Source organism: Mobula birostris, chromosome 5 (genome assembly GCF_030028105.1).
Source record: "Mobula birostris isolate sMobBir1 chromosome 5, sMobBir1.hap1, whole genome shotgun sequence".
In the NCBI taxonomy this organism is placed as follows: domain Eukaryota; kingdom Metazoa; phylum Chordata; class Chondrichthyes; order Myliobatiformes; family Myliobatidae; genus Mobula; species Mobula birostris.
The window spans coordinates 169,421,003-169,446,816 of record NC_092374.1 but is presented as its reverse complement, the minus strand read 5'-3'; the positions used below and the strand labels follow the sequence as shown (position 1 = coordinate 169,446,816).

The window sequence follows — 25,814 nt, the reverse complement described above, 5'->3', positions numbered from 1 at the left end:
TACCAGCCCATGTGTAGCCAGGATTCTGTTTCCTGCCCGGGAATATGGCTGGATGGAAAAGTGCACTGCAGAATTCAATCAGATCAGGAGCCTCTTCAATCCCTTGCGCCTGTTCCAACATTCATCTCTATCTTGACTCCCCAGCCATCAGTCTCAAACCCAGCAAGGAACTGGAATTGGAATTAGTTTATTATTGTCTCACGTATGGAGGTGCAGTGAAACGCTTGTCTTCACGTTGTTGATACAGATTAGATCATTGATGTAGAACAAGGCAAAACAGTAAGAGTGCAGAGTAAAGTACAAACATACTACAGTTACAGAAAGAGTGCAGCTCAGGTTGACAATAAAGTATAAGATCATGATGAGGTAAAATATCCATCTTATCATACTAGAGAACACTCAATAGTCTGATAACAGCAGGGTAAGAGCTGTCCTGAAGCCTGGTAATATATGATTTCATGCTTTTGGATCACACACAAGATGTTGGAGAAACTCAGCAGGCCAGGCAGCATCTATGGAAAAGAGTACTGTCGACATTTCGGGCCGAGAAACTTCGGCAGGACCCTCCTTTTGTACCTTCTGCTTGCTCGAAGAGGGGAGAGGAGAGAGTGTCCAGGGCCCATTAATCACAGCTCTGGAACTTTCTATTGACCCCTAGCCTTTAACAGCTTTCTTTTGGTGGCGGGGAGAGGGGAGGTGGGTAGAGTCCCCTTTTCCATCTACCCTGTGTCGTTACAAAATACCTGACATCACTTGGAATTGCTGGTTTTTCATTTTAAGGTTCTGCCCCTTAATTCCCTGATTTGGACTGTCATACTTCAGAGTGAGAGAGAGAGATACAGAACATAAACAGGACTCTCAGCCCACCGAGCCCATACTGACCATTAGGCAACCACTTGCTCAGACAGGTACATTGCTTTATTATTGTTATGTGTCCTGAAGTACACTGAAAAGCTTTATTTTGCACACCACCCACAGATTGCTTCATCATATCAGTAGCCTACTTCTGCTCCTAATCTCTGGGGTTCTTGTGTTCAATCCCGAGCCAGGATTTATCCCTCAAATGACATTACAAAACACGTCACCAGGTAGGTCATAATCACATTGTTTTTAAATATATTCAGGACAATTGTCCATTTGATAAGGTACTCTGAAAGGCCCTCTCTCACTTCACCCCCTTCCCTGTGGGCTGAAAATACCAAAGCTTAAAGGCACATAGCGCCATGCTCAAGGGTAGCTTCTATCCAACAGTTCTAAGACTCTTGAATGCTGCTCTTCTATGGTAAAAATAAGCTCTTGATCTCTCTATCTACCTATGATGGCCCTTCTTTATTTATCTGCTGCACTGCACTTTCTCTGTCACAGTAACACCATATTCTGCAGCCTGTTACTATTTTGCTTTTGGACTGCCCCCATTTACTGAGGAACAGAATGAGCCTAAAGACCCACAAACAAAAGCATCAGTAAATGTGACAATAATAAGCCGATTACAAATTACTTGACAGCCTAGATAAACTTCACACTCACACAAAGCAGTGACGGTTTGATTCTCCTCTTAGGCAGCCCAAGATGGTCATATAGAACTTGGTGAACATTCACTTACTTCTCAAATAACTGAACTTTGCTTTTAATCCAAGACAAACTCAGTCCAGAGAGAACAACATGTTAGTGTTGGTCATCAAAGTAGTTCTGATGAAGGCTCTTTGACCTGAAATATTTGCTCTCTCCACGGATGTTATCTGACCTGCTGAGAGTGTCTAGCATTTTCGGTTTTTATTTCAGATATCCAGCATCTGCAATTTTTTGTTTTGATTTTCATCACCATTAGAGTTGCTAATTTGACTTTTGTGGAAGTATTTGAGAGTTGTACAATCTTCACTTGTATGAATTCTTCCACTTTTGGGCAGGGTGTCTACAACTGGGATCAGAGTTTTGCCGACAAGGTCAACTTGTGCAGTCTAAGACCAGGTGCCCTTGAGTAGGTGGGGTTGACCTCTCTGACATGAAGAGGGTAACAAGGGGATCTCTGGTCACAGAGGACCTCAATAGTGTCAGTCAGCTCCTTGAGCCTCTCCTGTTTTCAGTAGTCTGTACCTTATTTCTGTCGATAACCTAGTCCCATGATGGCCTGTTCCAACACTTCTGAAATCATCAACCAATCTCCAGACCTCAGGGGCAACAGTTCTGACTTGCAAAGGGCTGTGCTTAAGGAAATATTCCATCATGATCCCTCCTGTAACTGAGAGGTAATTAAAGCAGGCTGCTTGTTTATGGAAAGCAAAACTGGCAAATGTTTCTCAGCACAATAATGATAAATCTGGCCAAATAATTTTCCATCCTGTCCTGCACTGGAATAATAGAACTGCAGCTAACATCAATAAATATAATTTTGAAGTTACGCCTTCCGGATGAACACTCCTGGAATTCCTGTAATCGGCCTGGAATTTTCCAACCAGTGAAGGAGGGGTACCTGCAGGAATAACACAGAGTCATACATCACACAAACAGGTTTTTCAGCCCAACATGTCTGTGCTGAGGATGAAGTACCCAACGGTATTCACCCAGCTTGTCTAGGCTTCCTGCCTTCTGTGCTTTGGTAATTCAAATCTAGAACTTCTCATATTTTCTTATTGTGAGAATCCCAGGAAGTGGACTCTGTCTTTGCAGAGCTGCTGCCTGGGTTAGTGAAAACACACTAGCAAAGGTGCATCCACTCTCTCTGGTAAATAATTTCCCATTTCAAAACAGCAAGGCCATTTAGTTCTGTGCTACTGAAAAGCTTCAGTAAAACATTCATAAAAAAAACACGGCATCTCCTCCTTTAAATACCTGCAGGTAGTTCATATCAGACAATTGCATGGACCAAGTTCAGCGAGTAACCAGTTAAAATGCACTTGGTGATACTCGCCGAGGGAGAAATGTTGACAAGGACAAAAAGTGGGAGGACAAGTTGGTGCAACTATAAAAAGAAACACATGGAGACCTAGATTTTACAAATTGGGGCATTCAGCACAGAAGACGTAATGCTAACCTATTGGGCGAGTTCTTCCAACATTTTGTCAGTGTTGATCAACAGTGTCAGGTAATTCATTTTTTTCGACCAAACCCAAACTCAAAACATGAACTCTGTTTCTCTTGCTGAGCATTTTCTGCTACACCTGCCCCTACACCTCCTCCCTCACTTCAAAGAAGGTCCCCAAACAGTTCTTCCTGGTGTGGTGACACTTCACCAGTGTGCCTGTCGAAGTCACCTATTATATCTGGTGCTTCCAGTGTGGGTCTTCTCTTCATTGGTGAGACCTGACGCAGATTGGGGGATCGTTTCATTGAGAGTCTTCACTCTGTTCGCCACAAAAGTTAGGATCTCCCAGTGGCTACCCATTTCAATTTGATTTCCCATTCCCATTCTGACATGTCAGTCCAAGGCCTTCTCCACTGCTATGATGAGGCCAAACTCAGCATGGAGGAGCAATACCTCATATTCCATCTGGGTAGCCTCCAACCTGAGGGCATGAACATCAACTGCTCAAACTTCTGGTAATTACTTCCTTCTCCCCCACCTTCTCTCTTTTTCCATTCTCCATTCTGGTTCCCCACGAACCCCTTCTCTTCTTCTCACTTGCCCATAAACTCCCTCTGGATCTCTGCCCCCTTCCCTTTGTTCCTTAGTCCACAGTCCTCTCCTACTAAATTTCCTCTTATTCAGCCCTTTTCTTCAACCCAAAATGAATCAAGATAGGATGCTTTCAATGCTGCATCTGAAAAAATTGTTGAGGGTCATTGGGGACATGCTGAAAGCCATGAAACACAATTCATCCGTAATGATCACTTAGCTGTGAAGGAAAATTAATAAAACTGTAGGTGCTGCAAATCTAAAACAAAAAAAACCCAGAAAATACTGGAAGCACTCAGTAGGTCAGGCAATATCTGTGGAGGAAGGAATGGTCAATGTTATGTGTCTACAAGAGTTTGTAGACTCAACCAGTTCCATTACAGACACAGCCCTCCCCACCAGCGAGGATATCTCCAAGAGGAGGTGGCTCAAAAAGGTGGCATCCATCATAAAGGACCCTCACCATCTTGGATCTTGTTTCTACCATCAGGGAGGACCCTGAAGACTCACACTCAACATTTTCGAGACAGCTTCTTCCCCTCATCCTTCAGATTTCTGACTGGTCCATGAACTCCACGAACACTTACTCGCTATTCCTCTTTTGCACGATTTAGTTATGTTTATAACTTACAGTAATTTTTATGTCCTGATCAGTACTGCTGCCAAATTTCACGACATACTCTATGTCAGTGACAACAAACCTAACTCTAATTCTGACCTCACATGTTGATTGCTGTTTTTTCTACAGATACTGCCTGACCTGCTGAGTTTTCCCACATTTCCTATTTTTGGGATTTTTATGTAAGATCTTTACTCACTGAATTCTGTACTAGACCTGATGCAGTCACGAAGGCACATAAGTAGATCTACTTCATTAGGGGTTTGAGGAGAGTTTGTATGTCACTAAGCTACATGCCTTAATTTGACTAAATTTGTCACATTATAAAATGATCTTTGGTTCTGGCTACACCCAAACGGATGGGCTCGAGGGTTGTAATCATCAGTAATGCAGAGGGGTGCCCAGAGGAAAGTTTTCAAACAAAAGTTCACACCCAGGGCCAATGACTAAACCTTTGTCTGAGAAGCAGAGTTCAGGTTCTGGCTTAAGGGAGGAGAGTGAGGTAAATGGGCAGAGAGTCCCAGAGATGGAATTCCAGAATTTTGCCTTCAGGCCACCTAAGGTGGAATAATTCCAAATTTGGGGAAGAGGAAGAGGAGATGAGATCTTGGAGAATGAGAGGACAGGAACTGAGAAAAGAGATTTGGAGGGATTGAACATGAGAAAGTCGTGCTGAGGCCAGTACCAAACCATGCAGGTGAACCGATCGAGGGGTGTTGGAGGAACAGGACTCACTATGAGTTGGGTTAGTTTCTCCACTAAATGAAAATAGAATTACAATGAGGTTTACCATCTCGGCCATATCTGACATGAAATGTGTTGCTTCATGGCAGCAGTACAGTGCAAAGATATATCAATTACCTTAAATTATAAATAAATATATATTTCAAGGAAGGAATAATGAGGTCTCTTGAAGATGTCCCTGATGGTGAGCAGGATTGTGCTTGTAATGGCTGAGTCTACAACTTTTTTCAGCCTCTTGTGTTCTTATTCAATGGTGCACAGCTCTGTACAAGGCTGTGATGCAACCAGTCAGAATGCTCTCCACTGTACCTTTATAGAAATTTGCAAAGAGTGTTTGGTGACATACCAAATCTCCTCAAGCTCCTAATGAAGCAGAGCCACAGATGTGCTGTCTTCATCACTGCACCAATGTGTCGGGTCCAGGACAGAACTCAGTGAGTAGAAGTCCTTCATCTTCCCAGGAAACTGGGTCTTTGGGAAAATAGACCCAGACTGACAGGGCTCGGTCCCTGAATTATTATGGAGGGGGAGGTGTGAGATTGGTGAAAAGAGGAGGGAGCATGGGATGCTCAGGAGATTCAGGGACAGTTCTACCTTCTTTCCCATCTCTGCAGAGCCTGACATGGATGTGGAAACTGGTGGTTTCCTGATTATTCACCTCATTATTGTATCATCACCATCACCACCTGCTCAGCCCTCCTGAGGACGATGAGGTAGTGGTGAGTCTGACCTGGGACCTATCGGGGTCTTGGGTTGACCATGTGCTGAGGGCTCCAGGGGAGAGTTGACCTGAGGTGGATGAATATCATTGTCTCATTGCCAGGATTGATTATATTGGGTCCCCACTCTGGGGTTTGAGTCTAGTACCAGCCCAGAGACTTCAATGCACAGATTTCAAAGCATTAAACCCAGACAACTGAAAGCAAAGCCACCAATTAAACTTGGAGAAAATGAAGATACTCAACTTGTAAGAGCAGAGAGACATTGAATTCTCTAACACAGCAACAGGAGAGTGCTGTATTGCCTGAGATGCCATTGGATGAGGTGTTTCTGAAAGTTCTCTGAAAGTTCTGTCGGTGAAAATTTGACTATTTCTCCAATTTCCTGGTCAATAGTTACTCCTTAATGAAAATAATTGGTAAAAGATTAACAATGTATTTTCACACTGCTGTGGTGGGGAGCTTCTGCTGCGTCATGCACATTATCAAAAGCAAGCACATTTCAAAAGTAATGCACAAAATTCTGGGAGAAACTCAGTAGACAGGGCAGCAAATATGGATGGAATTGGACAATTGACATTTTGCTCAATCCAAATGAAGGGTCTTGACTCAAAACATCGACTATCTGCCATGGTCTGGTCCGTGAAGTCCGGATTCCAGTTCACGGTCCGGTCCATCATTCCTTATTCCAGGTTTTCTATTTTTCCCTTTTTCTGTTGGGTGCTTTAATTGAAGCACATGATTCTGATTTTGGGCTGCTACATAACTAGCTCCTGGGTTCTGCTTCATTTGCTGGACTGTTCCTTTCAACTTCCTTCCTGAGCTATGTCAGAAACCCTTGCCTGCACTGCTGTCAAGTTTGACTGCTGGAGCAAGATAAGGAACTGTCTAATGTTGTTTTGAACTGTCTCTGTGTCCATGCCTTTGCTAGGTAGGTCTGGCTATTTGCTGCTACCTCGTGTTGGGAACTGTCTTGTCATGTTCAGCATTCTATATATGAGTCCCAGCCCTATGTCCTGTTCCCAAGGAGGGGTCCTGGCTCTGTGTTCTGTGCATGAGTCCTGACCCTATGTCCTGTTCCTAAGGAGGGGTGCTGGCTCTGTGTTCCATGTCCCTGTGTTCCTGTCTCTTCCTTGACCAAGTCAAGGCTTCTGGCTTTGTGTTCCAAGGTTCCTGCTTCCCAAGACCACGTCATGTCTTCGCCTAGTTCCGGAGTCTGAGCCTGAGTCAAGACCCAGGTTCTGGGTCCTTGTCCAGTCTCTGGCTTGGAGTCTGAACCCAAGTCTCGTCATGTCCTCACCTTGAGGAACCCAAGGCTTGTCATGTCCTTACCTCGAGGAACCCAAGCCACTACCAGTCTTGTAGCCATGTCATGTCCTCACCTAGATCCAGGGTCTGAGCCCGAGTCAAGACCCAGGTTTTGGGTCCTTGTCCAGTCTTTGGCTCGGAGTCCTTGTCCAGGTTCCAGGTTCCAAGTTCCTAGTTCCTTGTCCAGGTCCTGCTTTCCTAGTCAAGTTCTAGCCCAAGTCTGTGTTCTTGTCCCAGCTCCTAGTCTGCATCCAGTCTCGTCCCTAACTCTAGTCCTGTCCTGTTCCTAGTACTTCAGTGTCTGTGTCTTGCATTTGGGTCTGCCACCAATGCCCCCTTTATGATACTATCCATTTCCCTTCAATAAAAAGAGCAGACTCAGGTAAATACAGTCTACTTTTGGTGGCTCAGGTGAAAGAAGTGAGTGTCAGTGTCAGAGCTGCACAGAAGTCAGAAGAGAAAAGAGAACAGGAGCAGATTTGGGCAAGGCTGGTCTTTTTGAGTTGTGCAGGGGGACATAAGAGTGTCAGAGGCCTAACCTCAACTGCAAATGAAAGGAAGGTAGGCTCAAGTGGAGTGGCATCGTTGGAGTGGTCATTGTTGGAGTGTACCAGTGGTAGAGTGTGAAGGCTTTGGCTTAACAGGCTTCGGCGTGGACAGGTAAAGGCATAGTTAAGAAGAGGCAACCCTTTTTCTCTTTTGATATAGAGTAGTCAGATGTCGGAAATCAGGATAGCTGACGGTTTCCCTGATGACTACATCTGCGGGAAGTGCACCCAACTTCAACACCTGACTGACTGGGTCAAGGAGTTGGAGCTGGAGTTGGATACACTAAGGTCACTCGGGAGACTGAAGGTATTATAGATGAGACTTTTGAAGAGGTAGTCCCACCTGAAGTACAGGCTTCAGATATAGATGGTTGAGGAGAGCTAAGGGGATTAAGAAGTCACTGGAGGGTTCCCCTGTGGCCATTCCCCTCAGCAACAAGTATCGTGCAGGGGTGGGACGACCCATCAGATCATGACAACAGCATCCAGGATGGCGGCACTGTGGCCGGCTCTGAGGTCAACAGGGACGGGTAAAATCAGGCAGTGCAGGAGTTAGAGGGGACTCGATAGTTAAGGGGACAGAAAAGAGATTCTATGGCCCCAAAAGAGACACCAGGATGGTGTGTTGCCTCCCAGGTGCTAGGGTATATGATGTATCGGAGCTGCTGCAGGATATTCTCAAGGGGGAGGCTGAACAGCCAGAGGTTGTGGTGCATATTGGCACCAAAGGCATAGGCAGAAAAGGGGAAGAGTTCCTACACAGTGAGTATAAAGAATTAGGAAGGCGGCTGAGGAGAGGGGCCTCCGAGGTTGTAATATCCAGATCACTCCCTGTACAACAGGCTAGTACAGGTAGGAATGGGGCGATAGCATGGGTGAATGAGTGGTTAAGGTGCAGGGGACAGGGTTTCAAGTTCTTGGATCATTGGAGCTTTTTCTGGGGAAGGGGTGACCTGTACAAATGGGACGGGTTGCACCTGAACTGGTGGGAACCGATATCCCGGCTGGGAGGTTTGCTGGTGCGACTCAGAAGAGTTTAAACTAGTTTTGCAGGGGGCAGGGAAGTGGAGCCCTAGGTCGGTAAGGGAAGGATCAGACCAGAAGGTTGATGTCAGGGCAAGTATTGGAAAGCAAAAGTGAAATAATAGGTACATTGGATCGAGTAGTTTGAAGTGTGTATATTTTAATGCTAGGAGTATTATTGGTAAGTGTGATGAACATAGAGCACGGATCAGTACATGGAACTATGACGTTGTAGCCGTTACTGAAACTTGGTTGAGAGAGGAGCAGGAATGATCGATTAATGTACTAGGTTATCAAAGTTTTAGAAAAGAAAGAGGAGGAAGTAAAAGGTGGGGGTGAGGGAGTTGTACTACTAATCAGGGACAATATCACAGCTTGACCCAGAGGAGACATAATGGAGGGGTCAGACACGGAGTCCATTTGGGTGGAACTCAGGAATGTGAAGGGTGCAATCACACCAATGGGATCGTACTACAGACCCTCTAATACCGGGACATTGAGGAACCAATATGTAATCAGATTAAGGAAAGTTGTAAAAATAATTACATTGTTGTCACGGGGAGATTTCAACTTCCCTAATATAAACTGGGATATAGTCATACTTTATTGATCCTGGGGGAAATTGGTTTTCATTACAGTTGCACCATAAATAATAAATAGTAATAAACCATAAATAGTTAAATAGTAAAAAGTAAATTATGCCAGGAAATAGGTCCAGGACCAGCCTATTGGCTCAGGGTGTCTGACCCTCCAAGGGAGGAGTTGTAAAGTTTGATGGCCACAGGCAGGAATGACTTCCTATGACGCTCTGTGCTGCATCTCGGTGGAATGAGTCTCTGGCTGAATGTACTCCTGTGCCCACCCAGTACATTATGTAGTGGATGGGAAACATTGACCAAGATGGCATGCAACTTAGACAGCATCCTCTTTTCAGACACCACCGTCAGAGAGTCTTAGTGATATACTTAGTGTAAGGGATTTAGATGGGGCAGAATTTGTTAAGTGTATCCAGGAAGGATCCTTAAATCAATATGTGGAGACGAGGGCCCATCCTGGACCTGATGTTAGGTAATGGGCCTGGTCAGGTGACTGACCTTTTGTGGGGTGAACAGTCAGGGAATGGTGACCACAACTCCTTAACTTTTGGGATAGCTATATATAAGGAAGGGCATGGTCTTTGTAGGAGAGTTTTGAATTGAAGTTGGGCAAATTATGTGAGCATTAGGCAGAAACTAAGAAGTGTTAATTGGGAATACCTTTTCTCCAGCAAGACCACATCAGACGTGCGGAGGGTGTTTAAAGATCAATTTCACAGAGTACAGGAAAGGTATGTTCCTGTTAGAAAAAAGGATGGGGTTGGAAAGATAAGAAAACCTTGGATATCTAAGGAGATGATGAATATATTCAAGAAGAAAAAGAAGAAATATGTAATGCTTCAGAATTCAGGATCAAACCAGAAATAAACTAAAGAAGGGAATCATTAAAACCAGGAGGGGCCATGAAAAATCCTTGGCAAGTAGGATTAAGGTGAATCCCAAGGCATTCTATACATACAAGAGTAAAAGGATACCCAGGGAGATGGTGGGACCTCCCAAGGATTGGGGGGGGGGGGGGCTACCATTTGCTTGAATGTAGAGAATGTGAGTGATGTACTTAATGAATACTTTGCTTCAGTAATTACTAAGGAAAAGGATATGGAGGACCAGGAGATCAGTGCTAAGTGTATTAGGGCATTTAGAGGTCAAGGAGAAGGAAGTGTCCAGCCTTCTAATGAGTATTGAGGTGGATAAGTCAACAGGGCCTGATAGGATTTACCTTATACTTTATTGTCACCAAACAATTGATACTAGAACATATAATCATCACAGCAATATTTGATTCTGCACTTCCCCCTCCCTGGATTACAAATCAATAGTAAATATTAAAAAATTAAATTATAAATCATAAATAGAAAATAGAAAAATGGAAAGTAAGGTAGTGCAAAAAAACAGAGGCAAGTCCGGATATTTGGAGGGTACGGCCCAGATCCGGGTCAGGATCCATTCAGCAGTCTTATCACAGTTGGAAAGAAGCTGTTCCTAAATCTGGCCATAGGAGTCTTCAAACTGCTAAGCCTTCTCCCGGAGGGAAGAGGGATGAAAAGTGTGTTGGCTCTAAATTATTGAAGGAGGCAAGAAGAGATGAGATTTCTAGGCCCTTGACCAGTATCTTCACGTCCTCTCTAGCCACAGGCAAGGTCCCAGAGGACTGGTGAGTGGCTAATGTTGCACCTCTATTTCAGAAGGGAATAAGGGAAAGTCCTGGGAACTATAGACCAGTGAGTGTGGTATCAGTTGTAGGGAAATTGCTGGAGAAAATTCTCAAGGATAGTGTCACAAAAACTGTGGGTCAATTGTTAACAAGATGGCTTGAGTCACAAAACTAGATTGAGGTGCTTTTATTTACCTCAAAACAAGACAAAAACTGGACAAAACAATATATATAGCCACCCTCAGACTAAACACAAAAGAAAACTAACCCCAAAGCCTGTCTGTCTGTCTGTTTCTTGTTTTACGGCGGTTGGCATCCAGCTTAATGGTGCATTACCGCCACCCTCTGTTCCAGAATGTGCACCAGACGTACATTCTAAATCCCTTCACCCAATCGCGTGTGCACACACACACACACACACACACACACACACACACACACACACACACCCCTACACTTCACCCTCCCATCTTTGACCATCCTAGTATCCTATTCCTGTTTATTCGTCATATTCTATAAAAAACCCCTGTACCCCTTAAAAACGCTAAAAATACCCAGACTTGTGCTCTCTCACCCATGCCCAGCAACCCTTTTAATGTGAATTCCTGCATCCCCAACTCCCTTAATTTATTTCTCATCATCTCTCTCTGTATCCCATACTTCCTGCAACTCAGAACTACATGTTCTACTGACTCCTCTTCCTGACATTCCTCTCACAATCCTGTCTGGTGTTTCCCTATCATTTTCAATGTTTTGTTTAATGCACAATGCCCCAGCCTTAACCTAGTCCACACAATTTCCTCTCTTCTGTTTCCATTACCTACCCTAGTAACTGCAATACTCTTTTGTATTTGATATAAATGCCTCCCTTTCCCCTCCCTGTCCCATCTTTCTTGCCACATTCGGTTGACTTTTTCCCAGATTACACATTTAACCTCTGCTTTACTGATACTAATGTGCATTTCCACATTTTCTTTCTTTAATGCCCTCTTTGCCAACTCATCCACCCTCTCATTCCCCTTCACCCCTACATGTGCTGGAACCCATAGAAATTTTACCTGACCTCCCTGATTTGCAATTCTTGTAACTAACTGAAGGACTTCATAAAGTACATCTTGCTGACTGTTTGTGTGAAAAGATCTTAAACTTTCTAGAACTGAGGATGAATCTGAACATATCAATGCTTTGGCTTGTCTGGCTTTCTGCACCCATTGCAACGCAACCAACACCACCAGCATCTCCACTGTAAACACCCCTAACTTATTAGATGTTCTTCTGCTGATTCCAATTTCTTTTGCTGGTATTACCACCCCAAACCCTGTCACTCCTATTTCAGGTTCCTTCGCACCATCCGTATAAATGTGAGTATAATCACTGTACTTTTCCATCACATGACAGTTAAATGCATTTACCAAATCTGTTTTATATCTTTCTTTCCTTTTTACCTCTAACAAATGCCAGTCTATGTCCAGCCATACAAGCTTCCATGGAGCTACAACCGGATAAACTACTGAAGGACTTATCCTCAGATCAAATACTTCACATTCTTTCGCAATATCATTCCCTACCCGACTAAAGGTATCCCTCTGAAACCTTCCATTTTCCCAGCACTCCTGCAACACTCCTTTAGTAGGGTGAGAATCATTGTGCCCCTGCAACTTAGCCCAGTAGTTTGCCATCAGTTGCATCCTTCTTAGTTCCAAAGGCATTATTCCCATTTCTACCTGTAGGGCTGACGCTGGTGATGTTTTAAAAGCCCCACTGCACACTCTCAAGGCCTGAGCCTGAATCACATCCAGTTTCCTTATAAGAGACCTAGCTGCTGATCCATATACTATATTTCCATAATCCAATACAGATCTCACTAAAGCCACATACAAAGCCTTGGTAACCTGAGGCTTTTCACTGCTAAGCCCTCCCCCCCCCAGACCAACCAAAATCTAATTAACTCAATTATCCAATTAAAGATGGTATCCTCCACCATCAGCACACCTGTGCAGGTTGCTGCCGCCTCTATATGAGACAGCTCCATGCAGCAGCTCTGTTTCAGACCCAGTCACTATTACTGCTGGGGATGAGTGTTTTACTGAGTGTGCCATGTGCTGTCTGTAATCAGTGACGGGTCTTTGTCACAGATAGGATATATGAGCATTTGGAAACCCATGGTCTAATTAGGGAGAGTCAGCATGGCTTTGTGTGTGGCAGGTCATGCCTTACCAACTTGATTGAGTTTTTGACAAGGTGATGAGAGAGATTGATGAGGGTAGAGGCAAATACTTTTAAGAGACATTTGCACATGGATGTGAGGAAGAGTAGGTAGGAGGGATTAGTGTTTGGGTGTTTGAGTGGTTTTGATTTGCTGGTTTGGCACAACATTGTGGGCCGAATAGTCTGTTTCTATGCTGTACTCTTCCATATTCTACGTTCAATGCTCCCTGACCTGCTGAGTTCTACCAGCATCTGAAGTCTCTCATGCCTATAAGTCTCAAAAGCACCTCACTGGCTGTGGACATGCTGGAAAAGCCTCTTTTCTGTTTTTCGATAAGTCTGGCTTTGGGAGAATGTCAGGAGATATTAATCAGCTGTCAAGTTAAGCTAAACTTTCAGGTCATTGCTGACTTTAGTGGAACATCTTCCTTATTACTTCCTACTTTTCATCATAAATGCTGTAATGTCACCAGGGTAAAAAACTTTGTACAGTTTTAAAGGTCAACTGCGACTGAACAGTTTTTTTTTGAGTGAGAATAACACTTATTTTCTGAGCCCAAACAACAGCAAAAAATTCAAAAAATTTACAAAGAAAAATACATGTACCTTTCAGGCACAACACTGGATCATGTAAATATACATAAATAATGAAGTGATTAATGTTTTGGATTGTTCAGGGAGGGTCACGTAATAAACATATAATATTTTTATTCCTTCGTGTTCCAAGGAATTGCTGGATAATATTAGGCCAATTTGTTCTTTCTGATGTATATACGCTGTGCAAGCCTCTATCACACCACTCCCACATCTCTCCTACCCTTCTCCCCATATCCTTATACAACCAAATAATATTGATTTATAGAGAAAACTTAATGTAGCATAACATCCAAAGGCACTTCACAGGAGTATTACCAAACAGAATTTGACACTGAGCCAGTTAAGGAGATAATTAGGACTGCAGACCTCAAGCTTGGTCAATATGGTGAGCTTGAGAGAGCTGGAGAAGTTGGGAGGCTCAGGAAGGGAATAACAGAACTCGAGCTTCAGGTCGCAATTGTGGAGTGATGATGATCAGGGATGAGGACAGTTGAAGGGTTGGAGGAGATAAAAGAGGGGCAAGATCACAGAGGAACTTGGATACAAGGATGTCATCAACATGCTTTGTTCCCTTTTTGCTTGTGTGTTTATCCAGCTTCCCCTGAAATTCATCTTTGTAGTTAGCCTCAGCCAGTCCCTGTGGGAGTGAGTTCCACATAATCATTCTGCGTTAAAGGGTTTCTGTTTTAATCAAGTCTGTTTTAGTCTCAACTTGAGAATACATTGCAGATGTTCATGGGTCATTTCTCGTCCCATGCACCGATTCAACCTTCCATTTTCATCACTGTCTGTGCATCCTGTTGGAACTCTGCCCAGGAAGCACAATAAAACTGGCACTATTTCCAGTGACTTGGAACTGATACAACTTGGATTAATATGCTAAAACTGACCTTTGAACTTTCTTGCCCACATTTCCTTGTTTATTTTATTTTAACCTATGTTAAATGAAAGGACAACTTCTTAGTTACTGAAGCTATCTTGCAAACAGGGGAAGGCCATTCAACCCTTCTAAAGCTTGTCCTGCTAACCAATTAGGCCAAATTGGAACATGTTCTAAATGCAAATCTGTTATATCTTCTCCAGTTATTTCCAAGACTTGGAAATGGTTAAGATTTCCAGAGCAGACATGGTGGGTCGAGTGGCCCTAATTCTGCTCTTCTGGTCTAAGATTTTCATGATCTTTATCCCTAAGATATGAACAAAACATGGAAGAAAAACAACAATAGAAGAGAAAAGGAGGAAACGTGTATATTTTTATAGCACCTGTCATAATCTTAGAGCATTCAGAGATGTTTTCTTTTCAACCAGTGAAGTACTTGAGAAAGGAGCCACCATTATACTATAACAAATGAGGCAGCCAATTCACACACAGCATCAGCCAACAACTTCAAATGGCCATGACAAGATCATCAATTTTGGCGTTGACTGAGGGGTAAATATTGGGAAGGAGCTTTGGAAGGATTTCCCCTTTCTATATCCAACTAAGGTACTTGCTAGAGTCTCGGTCAAAAGTCTCATCCATAACACAGCTCCTCTGATAAAACAACACTGCCGCAAGGCTGCAAAATCACCCCTAGTCTGAACTGATTCTACGACCTACTGGCTCACTTTCAAGGTCTCTTTATAATGCATGTCTTCAGTATTATTTTTATTTGCAATTTGACTTCTTTTACATGTTTTTTTTTTAGTCTTTGTCTGTTTGTGTTATATTTATTTTTTCTCTCTAAATGCCTGCAGGAAAGTGAATCCCAAGGTAGTATATGGTAACATGTGTACTTTGATAATCATCTTCGGTTGTCCATCGAAATCCGATGACGGCGTCCACATCAGGAGAAATGCAGCCAGGGTTGCCACCACTACCACATATACATGTCCCACCTGCAATAGAGCGTGTGGGTCCAAGATAGGACTGTATAGTCATCAAAGATCTCACTGTTAAAGGAGTGGACTTTGATAATAAGGTAGCACACACAAAATGCATGAGGAACTCAGCAGGCCAGGCAGCATCTATGGAAAAGAGTAAACAGTCGACGTTTAGGGCCGAGACCCTTCATCAGGACTGGAGAAAAAAGAGATGAGAAGTCAGAGTAAGAAGGTGGGGGGAGAGGAGGAAGAAGTACAAGGTAGTAGGTGATAGGTGAAACTGGGAGAGAGGGAGGGGTGAAGTAAAGAGCTGGGAAGTTGATTGGTGAAAGAGATAAAGGGCTGGAGAAGGGGGAAACTGATGTGGAAGGACAGAAGGGCATGGAAGAAAGGGAAGGAGGAGGAGCACCAGAGGAGATGATGGGCAGGTAAGGAGATACAGTGAAAGAGGGAGATGGGAACAGGGAATGGTGAAGGAGGGGGTGGCATTATAGGAAGTTCGAAAAATCGATGTTCATGCCAACAGGTTAGAGGCTACCCAGACTGAAAATCAGGTGTTGCTCCTCCAACCTGAGTGTGGCCTCATTGCAGCAGTGGAGGAGGCCATGGTCTGACATGTTGAAATGGGAATGGGAAGTAGGATTGAAATGGCTGGCCACCGGGAGATCCCGCTTTTTCTGGTGGACAAAGGTGCTCTGCAAATCAGTTTTCCAATTTACATTGGGTCTCACCAACATACAGGAGGCCACATCAGGAGCACCAAACACGGTAGATGACCCCAACAGAATCACAGATGAAGTGTTGCCTTACCTGGAAGGACTGTCTGGGGCCCTAAATGGTAGTGAGGGAGGAGGTGTGGCATTGTTCTGCTTGCAAGGGATAAGTACCAGGAGGGATAAATGGGCAAGGGAGTCACATAGGGAGCGATCCCATACTCCGACTTCTCATCTTTTTCCCTATCCTGATGAAGGGTCTCGGCCTGAAACGTTGACTGTTTACCCTTTCCCATAGATACTGCCTGGCCTGCTGAATTCCTCCAACATTTTGTGTGTGCTACCTTGATTTCCAGTATCTGCAGGTTTTCTCCTCTTTGTACTTTGATAATAAGTTTACTTTCAAGAGGGTTGTCAGCCTGGATCTTTGTGTTGAAATGTCCGGTGGGGGTTGGGGGTGAGGACCTGGAGCCACCATTTTCTGATGAAACAAGAGAGCTGTCAACAGATGGAGGAGCTTCCCAGGCACTGGGAAAAACAGCTGTACTGATGTGGGACATGAACTGAGATTCTGTCCGTGTACTGTTGGGGTGTAAATGCCAAGGTGTCCTAAACACAGTCTGAAAAACATGTTGGGGCTCCTCCAGGTCTCTTATAATCCTCCCTCTGGATATTAGTTCAGCCTTGACCTTTGGTGCTTCTTGTGTGGAGTTTGCACGTTCCAGCATCTGCACTCTCTCATCGCTCCACACTTGGGAAGCACTTGAGACATTTTGAGCCATTGTGCAAATCTGTGCAATTTTTAAAGTGAATATTTACAAAGTCCCGCTGAAGGGTCTCGGCTCAAAATGTCGACTGTACTCTTTTCCATAGATGCTGCCTGGCCTGCTGAGTTCCTCCAGCATTTTGTGTGTGCTGCTTGGATTTCCAGCATCTGAGGATTTTCTCTTGTTTGGAATTCATCACGACAGTGCATTGAGGTAGTACAAGGTAAATCAATTACAGAGTGCAGAATAAAGCGTAACAGTTACAGAGAAAGTGCAGTGCAGGCAGACAATAAGGTGCAAGGTCATAATGAGGCAGATTGTGAGGTCAAGAGCCTGTCTTATCATACTAGGGAACTGTTCCATGGATGTATATGGGATAGACGCTGTCCTTCAGCTCAGTGATATGTGCTTTCTGGTTTTTGTACTTTCTGCCCAAAAGGAGGGAGAAGAGAGAATGCCCATAGTTGGTGGATCTTTGGTTATGCCAGCTGCTTTACCAAGGCGGCGAGAAATACCTAAGAACATAAGAATTAGGAGCAGAATTTGGTGGCCGCCGCCTTAATAAAGTCATGGTTGATGCAATTTTCCTGCACTCTTTCCATAACCCTTGATTCCTCCATGCTATAAATGTTAATTAACCTGCCCTTTGAATATATTCAGTGGCTCTACCTTCACAACCCTCTGGGGTAAAGTCCAAGAGAAGAACTTTCTCCTCTTCCCCTTCTAAAATGGGCAACTTCTTATTCTGAAATGATATCCCACTGTTGTAAGTAGATCTCTCCATTCAGGAAAACACGCCCTCACCATCCATCCTGCCAACCACCCCTGGGATCTCTTTCAATCTTGTAAGTATAGACTCTAGCTGCCGAACGCTTTCAAACTTTTGAGAAGTCTGTCACTGCTCATACTACGATCCACCCTCCTTTTCCACTGGATTCCACCATCCACAGCCCTTTGTTGCCTCCTCCCATCACCTCCATCGTTATTTCCACCCTTCCCTCCCCACCTGACTCCATCTCCCCATCAACCCCTCGTCTCCTGGATCCATTGGGCTATGAGATTAATGAATAGCCTGCCACCACCAGGGTTTTGTCACTAGCACAGCAAGTTGTTTACTGTACTGTCCACCGTTTATCAGTGCTGCACACTTCACATGCATTTTGAATTGTATTTTTATTTGCGGTAATATTTTGTTCTCTGTACTGTGTGTGATATATGTATTGTGGATGCACTGTGGTCCAGAGGCACGTTGTTTCATTTGAACATCTGAACTTTGTTTCAGATGACAATAAACCTGAACTTGAACCTTCCAGCTTTTGTTCCTTCCTTTCACTCACCTCTTTACACTGGCTTTCTCCCCTCTACCTTTCAGTCCAGGTGAAAGACCTCAGCCCAAGATGACGACTGTCCACTTCCCACCACACATGCTGCCTGACTCAATGAGATCATCTTGCAGCTCATTTTCCTTTTCTTCAAATTCCAGCATCTGCAGTTTCTTGGTATCAACTATTCATAGTTCTCGAAGTTGTATTAAAACTTTCCCACTTTCTTACTACTTGTATCTGCCTAGATGCTAAATCCTTCTGTTTCATGCACTAATGCTTCTTTTTTATGACAACATCATGTAATCTCACTCTTATTAAGTAATTATTCCTTTCATTATTCCTCTCTAACATTGTATTCCATTTGCCAACTTTTTGCCCACTCACTAAATCTATCTATTAGCTCTTTTTATAGTCTGAAACCTCTTGGCAACCAACCTAATTTTTGCATCATCAACACATTTGACTACAGTGCTTTCACCCAAGCCATTAAAATAGATCATAAATAGCTGAGGCTCTGACTCTGAACCCTGTGACATTCCATCAGATACCCAATTGCCAGATCAAAAATAATCCACTTTGTCTTCATTCTGCCTGTGGCTGTTTCGTTCACTAAAATTGGCAAAGTGGTTAAGTAAAGTGTATGAGGTCACAGCGTTTATAAAAAGAGCTTACGGACAAGGAAAGCAGAATGATCCTCTGTGAAACATTTGTTTGGCTGGAGTGTTGTGAAAATATATCAATGGGGTGCAAGAGAGACCCACTGAGACAATTTCAGGGATGTGGGATGAGTGGGGTGTGGAGAAGCGCCGTGGAAAGGAGGAGTTTGCAAAGGTGAGGATACAGGCAGAGACTTGCTCCCATGGTTGAAAGCATCAAGAACCAGGGTTAGGATTGAGGGTGGTTGGCAAAAAAAAAACAACAAAGAAGAAACACATTTTTCACACAGCGGATGGTCAGGGTCAGGCAACTGTGAACTCAGCAGCACAAAGTAGTGCCCTGAAGTGGTAGGAGGAGAGTATTTTTTTTTTCTCTCCATGTCCAGGAGGTTCAGAGAAGGGACTGAGGGGTGGTGGGCTACATGTTGGTTTCATTTTGGCTGTAGGCACCAGGTGGTATGAGAGTGTGAGGGAGGACATGGGGAGGGAGGAGGAAGAAGGGACTGCACAGAGAAGGAGCATGAGGCTCGGAGGGAAGGAGAATGGCTAGAGAGACAGTCAGGATTGGAAGTTCAGGCACAGGGCAGTGGAAGGAGGGAGAGAGAGTGGATGGGAGCATAGCGTGGTAGGCAGGGAGAGAGGGAGTTGGGCAGGGATGGGAAGAGGGAGGGATAGAAGCATCATTGGTGGTGGGTGGGGTTGGGAGGAGCAGGGAGAGAGGTTGTTCGGTGGGGATGGGAAGAGGAAGAATGGGGTGGGAAATGCTGGAAAAGGAAAAGGGAATGACAGAAACGGGAGGGAAGAAGGAGGGATGGCAAGTGAGAGGTAAGCTCAAGGAGGTGAGAAAGGCATTGTGCAGTGGGGAGGGGCAATGGGAAGGCAGTGAGCACATTCCCATCTTAAGTGGCATGAGAGGAAGGGAGGCAGCAAAGGAGGAGAGATGATGGGCAGGGGATTGGAGATGAGTGTGAGGGAGGGTGGAGAGGGATCGGAGAGTGTTGGAGTTTTGAATGGGGGGAAAATGAGGGAGGAGCAAATAGAGGGAAGAAGGGACAGAGAGATGGTAAGTCTGTGGAGTGAGAAAGGAAAGAGGGTCAAGGGAGAGAGCAGGTCAACAGAGGGATGGGAAAACTAAGGTGGTGTTGGGCAGTGGGATCAGAGTGTAAGGGCAGAGGGTTGAGGAGGGACAGAGTTGGGGAGGAAAGGGGATAGGAAGGAGGAATGTTGAGGAGGAGCAGGATGCAAGGTGAGAAAGAGTAGGGAGGAGGAAGGGAAGAGGATAGGAATGAATGGTAGGAGCAAGGGACTAGCTGAAGGCTTGGTGAGGGGACAGACAGGTGGAGTAAGAGAGATGAGGATGGAGGAAGAGAGGGGAAGGAGGAAGAGGGGTCAAAGGAGTGGAGGGAGGGAGGGGAAGGAAGGGATGCAGAGAAATATGAGGAGGAGGGAGGAGGGAAAGGGAGTAATGAGGAAACAAGGGGCAGAGGAGTGAAGGAGGAGGAGGGAGAATGAGAAGGGATGGGATGATGGGAGGAATAAGGATGGGGTGAGAAGGGGAGATGATTGGGAGGGGTTGGAGGGGATAGGTAGGTGGAGAGGGGAGGAAGAGAAGGGAGAGGGAGGAGAGGAAGGGGAGGAGTGAAGAGGAAGGGGAGGGAAAGGGGAGGAGTGAAGAGGAAGGGGAGGGAAAGGGGAGGAGTGAACAGTGAAGGAGGAGGGAAGAGGAGAGAAGGGGAGTGAAGCAGGCGGGGAGGAGGGGTGAACGGGGCGGTGCTGCCGATATTGCGCAGCGATCGCAACTGAGACGCAGCCCGGGCTCCTGGACTCCGCCGGCGGCAGCGGCCGGGCTTCCCGCTCCCCGTCGCCGCCCGGACAGCAGCCGGAGCCGGTGGCAGCGGTCCTGAGGACCAGCCCTGTCATTGTGTCCCGACCATGGCCCAGGAAACGCGCAGGTTCACCCGCGCCCTCAGCAGACCTGGCACCGCCGCCGAGCTCCGGCACAGTGTCTCCGAGGCGGTGCGAACGTCGGTGCTGTTGGTGAGTGGGGTCCGGCGTGAGAGGGACTGGGTGAAGGCGATGGGGATGAGGGCAGCCTGCTCCCGAGGGGTGGCTGCGCCAGTACCTGGTTAAAAACGCGGCCCGGGATACAGTGTGGTGTCGAGCATTAGCTGGAGGGACGGAGAGAGGGGGGAGGGGGAAGACAAGTGAAATGGTAGGTAGAGGGGGAATGGAGGAGGAGATAGATGTGTAGGTGAGGTGAGGAGTAGTGGATGTGAGGCAGAGGAGGGGAGCCGGGGCAGAGATCGGTGTGGGGAGAGGAACATTGAAGGGGGTGAGATGGAGAATGGGGAAGGAGAGAGGGGGATGGAGTCAGGGATTTGCAGGATGTTTGTGCAGAGATGAGGGAGGAGGGAGAGGGGATACGGGTGGGTGGGGATGTTACTGACCCAGTTCCATCAGGCCAAATGTGTGTGGACAAATGGTGGTGTAGTTTATGTGGACTAATCCTCTGAAATAATTTGTATATCCTGTATTCATCCTGTGTGTTGATATATAGTGCATATGCTGTTGTGCCAATTTTAAATGCCCTTAATAATTTGTTTATTGGGTTTTTTGTTGATAATCAAGGCTTAATCTGGTTTTTATTTTGTGAAGTTTATTTACCTTCACTGTCAGAGTATAAATAGTGAAATTATTTTCTGTTATTATAAGGCTAGTTTATTTTAGAAGGAATAGTAGAGTACAGAAGGCACTTGATCCACGTCTGCTATGTATGTGAATGAAGGATCACCCCAATCAGTCCCATTCCCCTAGTAGTCCTGCTCCCTTCTCTTGCTTCACTGTTTTTCACTTTTTCACTCCAGATAATTACCGCAAGCTGCTTAAAAACATTTTCCCTCATCTTCTTTTTTGAAGGGTGAGGATGTTGTTTGTTTGGCTTTGAAAGTGAATTGCTTCCAGACTGTTAGTGATGTGGTCTTCTCTTTTATTGAATTATTTGTGTAGTTGAGAAACTGGTCTAGATGCTCCAAGCTGTCATCTGGTTACATTTAAAAACTTCACCTTGTTTTGACACCTTTGTTTGCATGCAAACCAATTTTCAAAAATACTTCATTTTTCAGTAGCTTATTGTAATACTGTAAAATACATTCAATTTCCATATACTGTAATGACACCTTTTAATGTAGTAAAATTCAATGAGTACTACTGAGGAGCATGATTTACAGAAAGGGGCATAGGGTCTGCCAGAATTATTGGTTTATTATGTAGCAAGATGGCCGGCTGGTGATGTAGTGGTATCAGTGCTGGACTTCGGAGCGAAGGCTCCCGAGTTCGAATCCAGCCGGCTCCCTTGCACGCTTTCCATCTGTGCTGGGTTGAGCGTCGAACTAGCAACTCGGCCTCATAAAAATAAGAAAGCCTGCTTAAAAAAAACGCCATCGTGACAGCATCCCGATGACTCCACTCGGAGTTAATGGCTTTCTTCTTCTTTTGTAGCAAGATACAGTGTCTAGCATGCTTTTTTTTTTGCAGATCAAATAGTTACACAGTGCTTCGAACTAGAATATGGTAAAACAATAACAATACGGAATAAAGTGTAAAAGAAAGTGCATTGCAGGCAAAAGGTCCTGCATCTTGTCCTGCAAGGTCCATTTATGAGACTGGTAAAAGTGGATGACAGCTGTCCTTGAGCCTGGTGGTACATGGTTTCAGATTCTTATACATTCTGCCCAATGGAGGAAGGGAGAATAGAGTATGCCAGAAAGGGTGGGGTCTTTGATTATACTGGCTACTTTACTAAGGCTGCAAGAAGAATAGAATAGAACTTTGTTGTCATTGCTCAAGAGAAGATTGTGGTGTTACCCCACTCTGTGCAAAAACAGATATTTACAATGAATGTGGTGCAGCTCAATTTAAAAAAAAATCCCATATTTACATGCAGCAAGTGACTTCGATAGACCATAACACTCAATGGCCATTGGCATACAAGGTTGTAGCATTATTCAACTGCACAACGGCCCGCTGGAAGAAGTTGTATACGTAGGTGGAAGAGAGACTGGTTCTTGTGTGCTGAGCTGTATCAACTCAGGGAACTGGGGTCACGTGCAGAGCTATTGCCTTACCGAGCCGTTAGGCATGCAGAGTGCTTTCTATGGTGCACCGATTTAAAATAAATTGGTAAGAGTTGACAGGGGCGCGGCAAATTTCTGTAGCCTCCTGAGGAAACAGAGGTAGTGGTGCACTTCCACGGTATGACACCAATGTTGTTGGACCAGAACGGGCTGTTGGTGATGTTCACACCTAGGAATTTGACGCTCTCGACCTCAGCTCCGTGATGTAGACAGGAACATGTGCATCATCTCCCTCAATGAAGTCAATTACCAGTGCTTTAGTTTTGTTGACATTAGGCGAAAAAACACTTTTGATCACTGAGTTTCAAATCAGTTGATCTTGATTTCAGTAATCTGGAGGTGATTTGAAACATTAGTGCTAATTCTGACTACAGATATGCCTCAGAATGTTTTTTTAATCACTGATATATGTTGTAAAATGTATGTTTTTGCTGCAGCAGATCAGTGCAATATGGAATGAAAATAGTATAAGTTACAACAAGAAATATGAAACAAATAAATGGGTAGTGAGGGAGTGTTCATAGGTTCATGGACCATTCAGAAATCTGGTGCCAGATGGGAAGAAGCTCTTCTTAAAACATTTGAGTGTGTATTTTCAGGCTCCTGTGCCTCCGCCCTAATGATAATGAGAAGAGGGCACATCCAGGGTAGTGGGGTCCTTCAAGATGGATGCCACCCCATGCTGTGTTTTAGGTCCCCCATCTCTCAAAGCAAGTCCCTTTAGGACTGAGGCGGAGTGGATGAGCTTCATTCAGCCTGAGGTGAATCTTTGGAATGTTGATCCCAGTGTTCTGTGTTGCTTGGGGTTGTAGGAATGAGGTGGGACAGTGGACATGGTGCAGGATCATTGGGGACTGAATGATGCAATGGGTTCTTGCTTGTCTTTGTAGAAGTAACATCCATCAGTTTATGTGTAAGGTGCAGGTTGGGGGGAAGCTATCAGGCCCTTACTTCCTGCACACAATCTACAGGAGGCAACTCACTATCACGCTCCCTGTATCTCTGCAAAGTTTGAAGACTACATCCAATTCCCTTCTGAAAGTTCCTGAGGAACTTGTTATCTACTGTACATACACAACCAAACACAACACCGTTCCTCCAGACTGCAGAGCACCCATACAATATATATCACACTCAGCACATAAACCAAAATATTATACCATAAATAAGTTAATAAATTATATAAATAATATAATTCAAAATATATGGTGAAGTGCAGTGCATGTCGATGGTACAGTAAACAGCTGGCTGACGTGGTGTCGAGACCTCGGTGGTGTCAGGGTATTCATTAGTCTCACAGCCTGAGGGAAGAAGCTGTTACCCAGTCTGACAAGCCGAGTCTTGATGCTCTTGTACCTCCTTCCGAACGGCACTGCTCTTCCAGACAGCAAGTTCTAAATTGCAGCAATTCAGTACATTTTTTAAGGCCATTGTCTGGGTCTGAATCATTTCATTTCTGAAAGATAAATTGTATTTCGGGACTCGTAATGAAAACATGCTGTTATGTCCATCTTTTTATTTGCTTCAACTGACTGGAATAATTGTTTACTTTTCCTCTGTTTGTATAGATAGATGTTGCTTTTGTGTAGGTTCAGATCCACTCTGCAATGCAGGCTGTCCCCCAGTTATGAATGTCTGACTTACGGGCACTAATTCTTTCTTACCAGCTTTTGATGCCATTTTTTCCAAGTAATGTCTTATCAAAGTATCTATACAGAATACAACTCTGAGATTCATTCTCCTGCAGGCTATCGCGAAATACGATAGTATTGTGGCAGTATGGTTACCGTATCAAAGTCAAACTGAGTTTATTGACATATACACAAGTACATGTATGCACAGGTGCAATGAAAAACTTGATTGCAGCAGTATCATAGGCATGTGGCATCATTTAAGCAGCATTCACAATAAACTTAAACATATATTATACACTATTGTTGCAAGAAAGAACACAATTAGGACCAAAAAAAAACAATTAGGTCAATGTGGTCACAATGTTGAATGTCATAATAGGACTGTTCATTAAAGCACTCCAAGATCTTGCCAGTTGGTGGATCCTTTCGTTCTATGTGCCAGTGGCAAGCTAATTTGTCTTCTTGTGGAGTATGGCTTTGTATCTTAGCTGATTTTTTTTTTTTTTTTGGCTAAAACACAGCCTTAAGTAGATCTATCAAACACCCAGTAGAACATGAAATCAAGCAACACACATCAAAGTTGCTGGTGAACGCAGCAGGCCAGGCAGCATCTGTAGGAAGAGGTGCAGTCGACGTTTCAGGCCGAGACCCTTCGTCAGGACTAACTCTTATCTTATCTTAGTCCTGACGAAGGGTCTCGGCCTGAAACGTCGACTGCACCTCTTCCTACAGATGCTGCCTGGCCTGCTGCATTCACCAGCAACTTTGATGTGTGTTGCTTGAATTTCCAGCATCTGCAGAATTCCTGTTGTTTGCGTTTAAGAACATGAAATCAGTTCGGCAGTGAATGCCTGCAAGAGTTGAGAGGGAATAATGAATCAGCCATGATCAAATGGCAGAGTAGTCTCAACAGACTGAATGGCTGCATTCAGCTTCTATGTCCTATGGTCTTATAAACAGCAGTGATTAAGGTTGTACCGTTTGTTTGAAGAACCGAATGATTGAAAGACAGTGGTCGCTCCTGAACCTGGTGGCTGTGGGACTTCAAGCTTCTGTAGCTCCTGCCCGATGGTAGCGGTGAGAAGATAGCATGC

The 25,814-nt window shown here is 44.6% G+C and overlaps 1 protein-coding gene across 3 annotated transcripts in view; it reads left to right on the top strand.

The window, feature by feature from the left end:
* The first annotated feature begins 20,738 nt into the window (after nucleotides 1-20,738).
* The window catches only part of LOC140198021 (dedicator of cytokinesis protein 9-like), a 352,664-nt gene continuing 347,588 nt past the window's right edge, over nucleotides 20,739-25,814 (top strand). For 2 of the 3 annotated variants that reach the window (XM_072258835.1, XM_072258830.1), the window contains exon 1: nucleotides 20,740-20,990. In XM_072258835.1, coding sequence (XP_072114936.1) covers nucleotides 20,886-20,990 — 105 coding nt within the window. In that variant the 5' untranslated portion in view covers nucleotides 20,740-20,885. Of the gene's footprint in view, nucleotides 20,991-25,814 lie in introns of all 3 variants that reach the window. The other variant, XM_072258836.1, reaches the window with a different exon arrangement.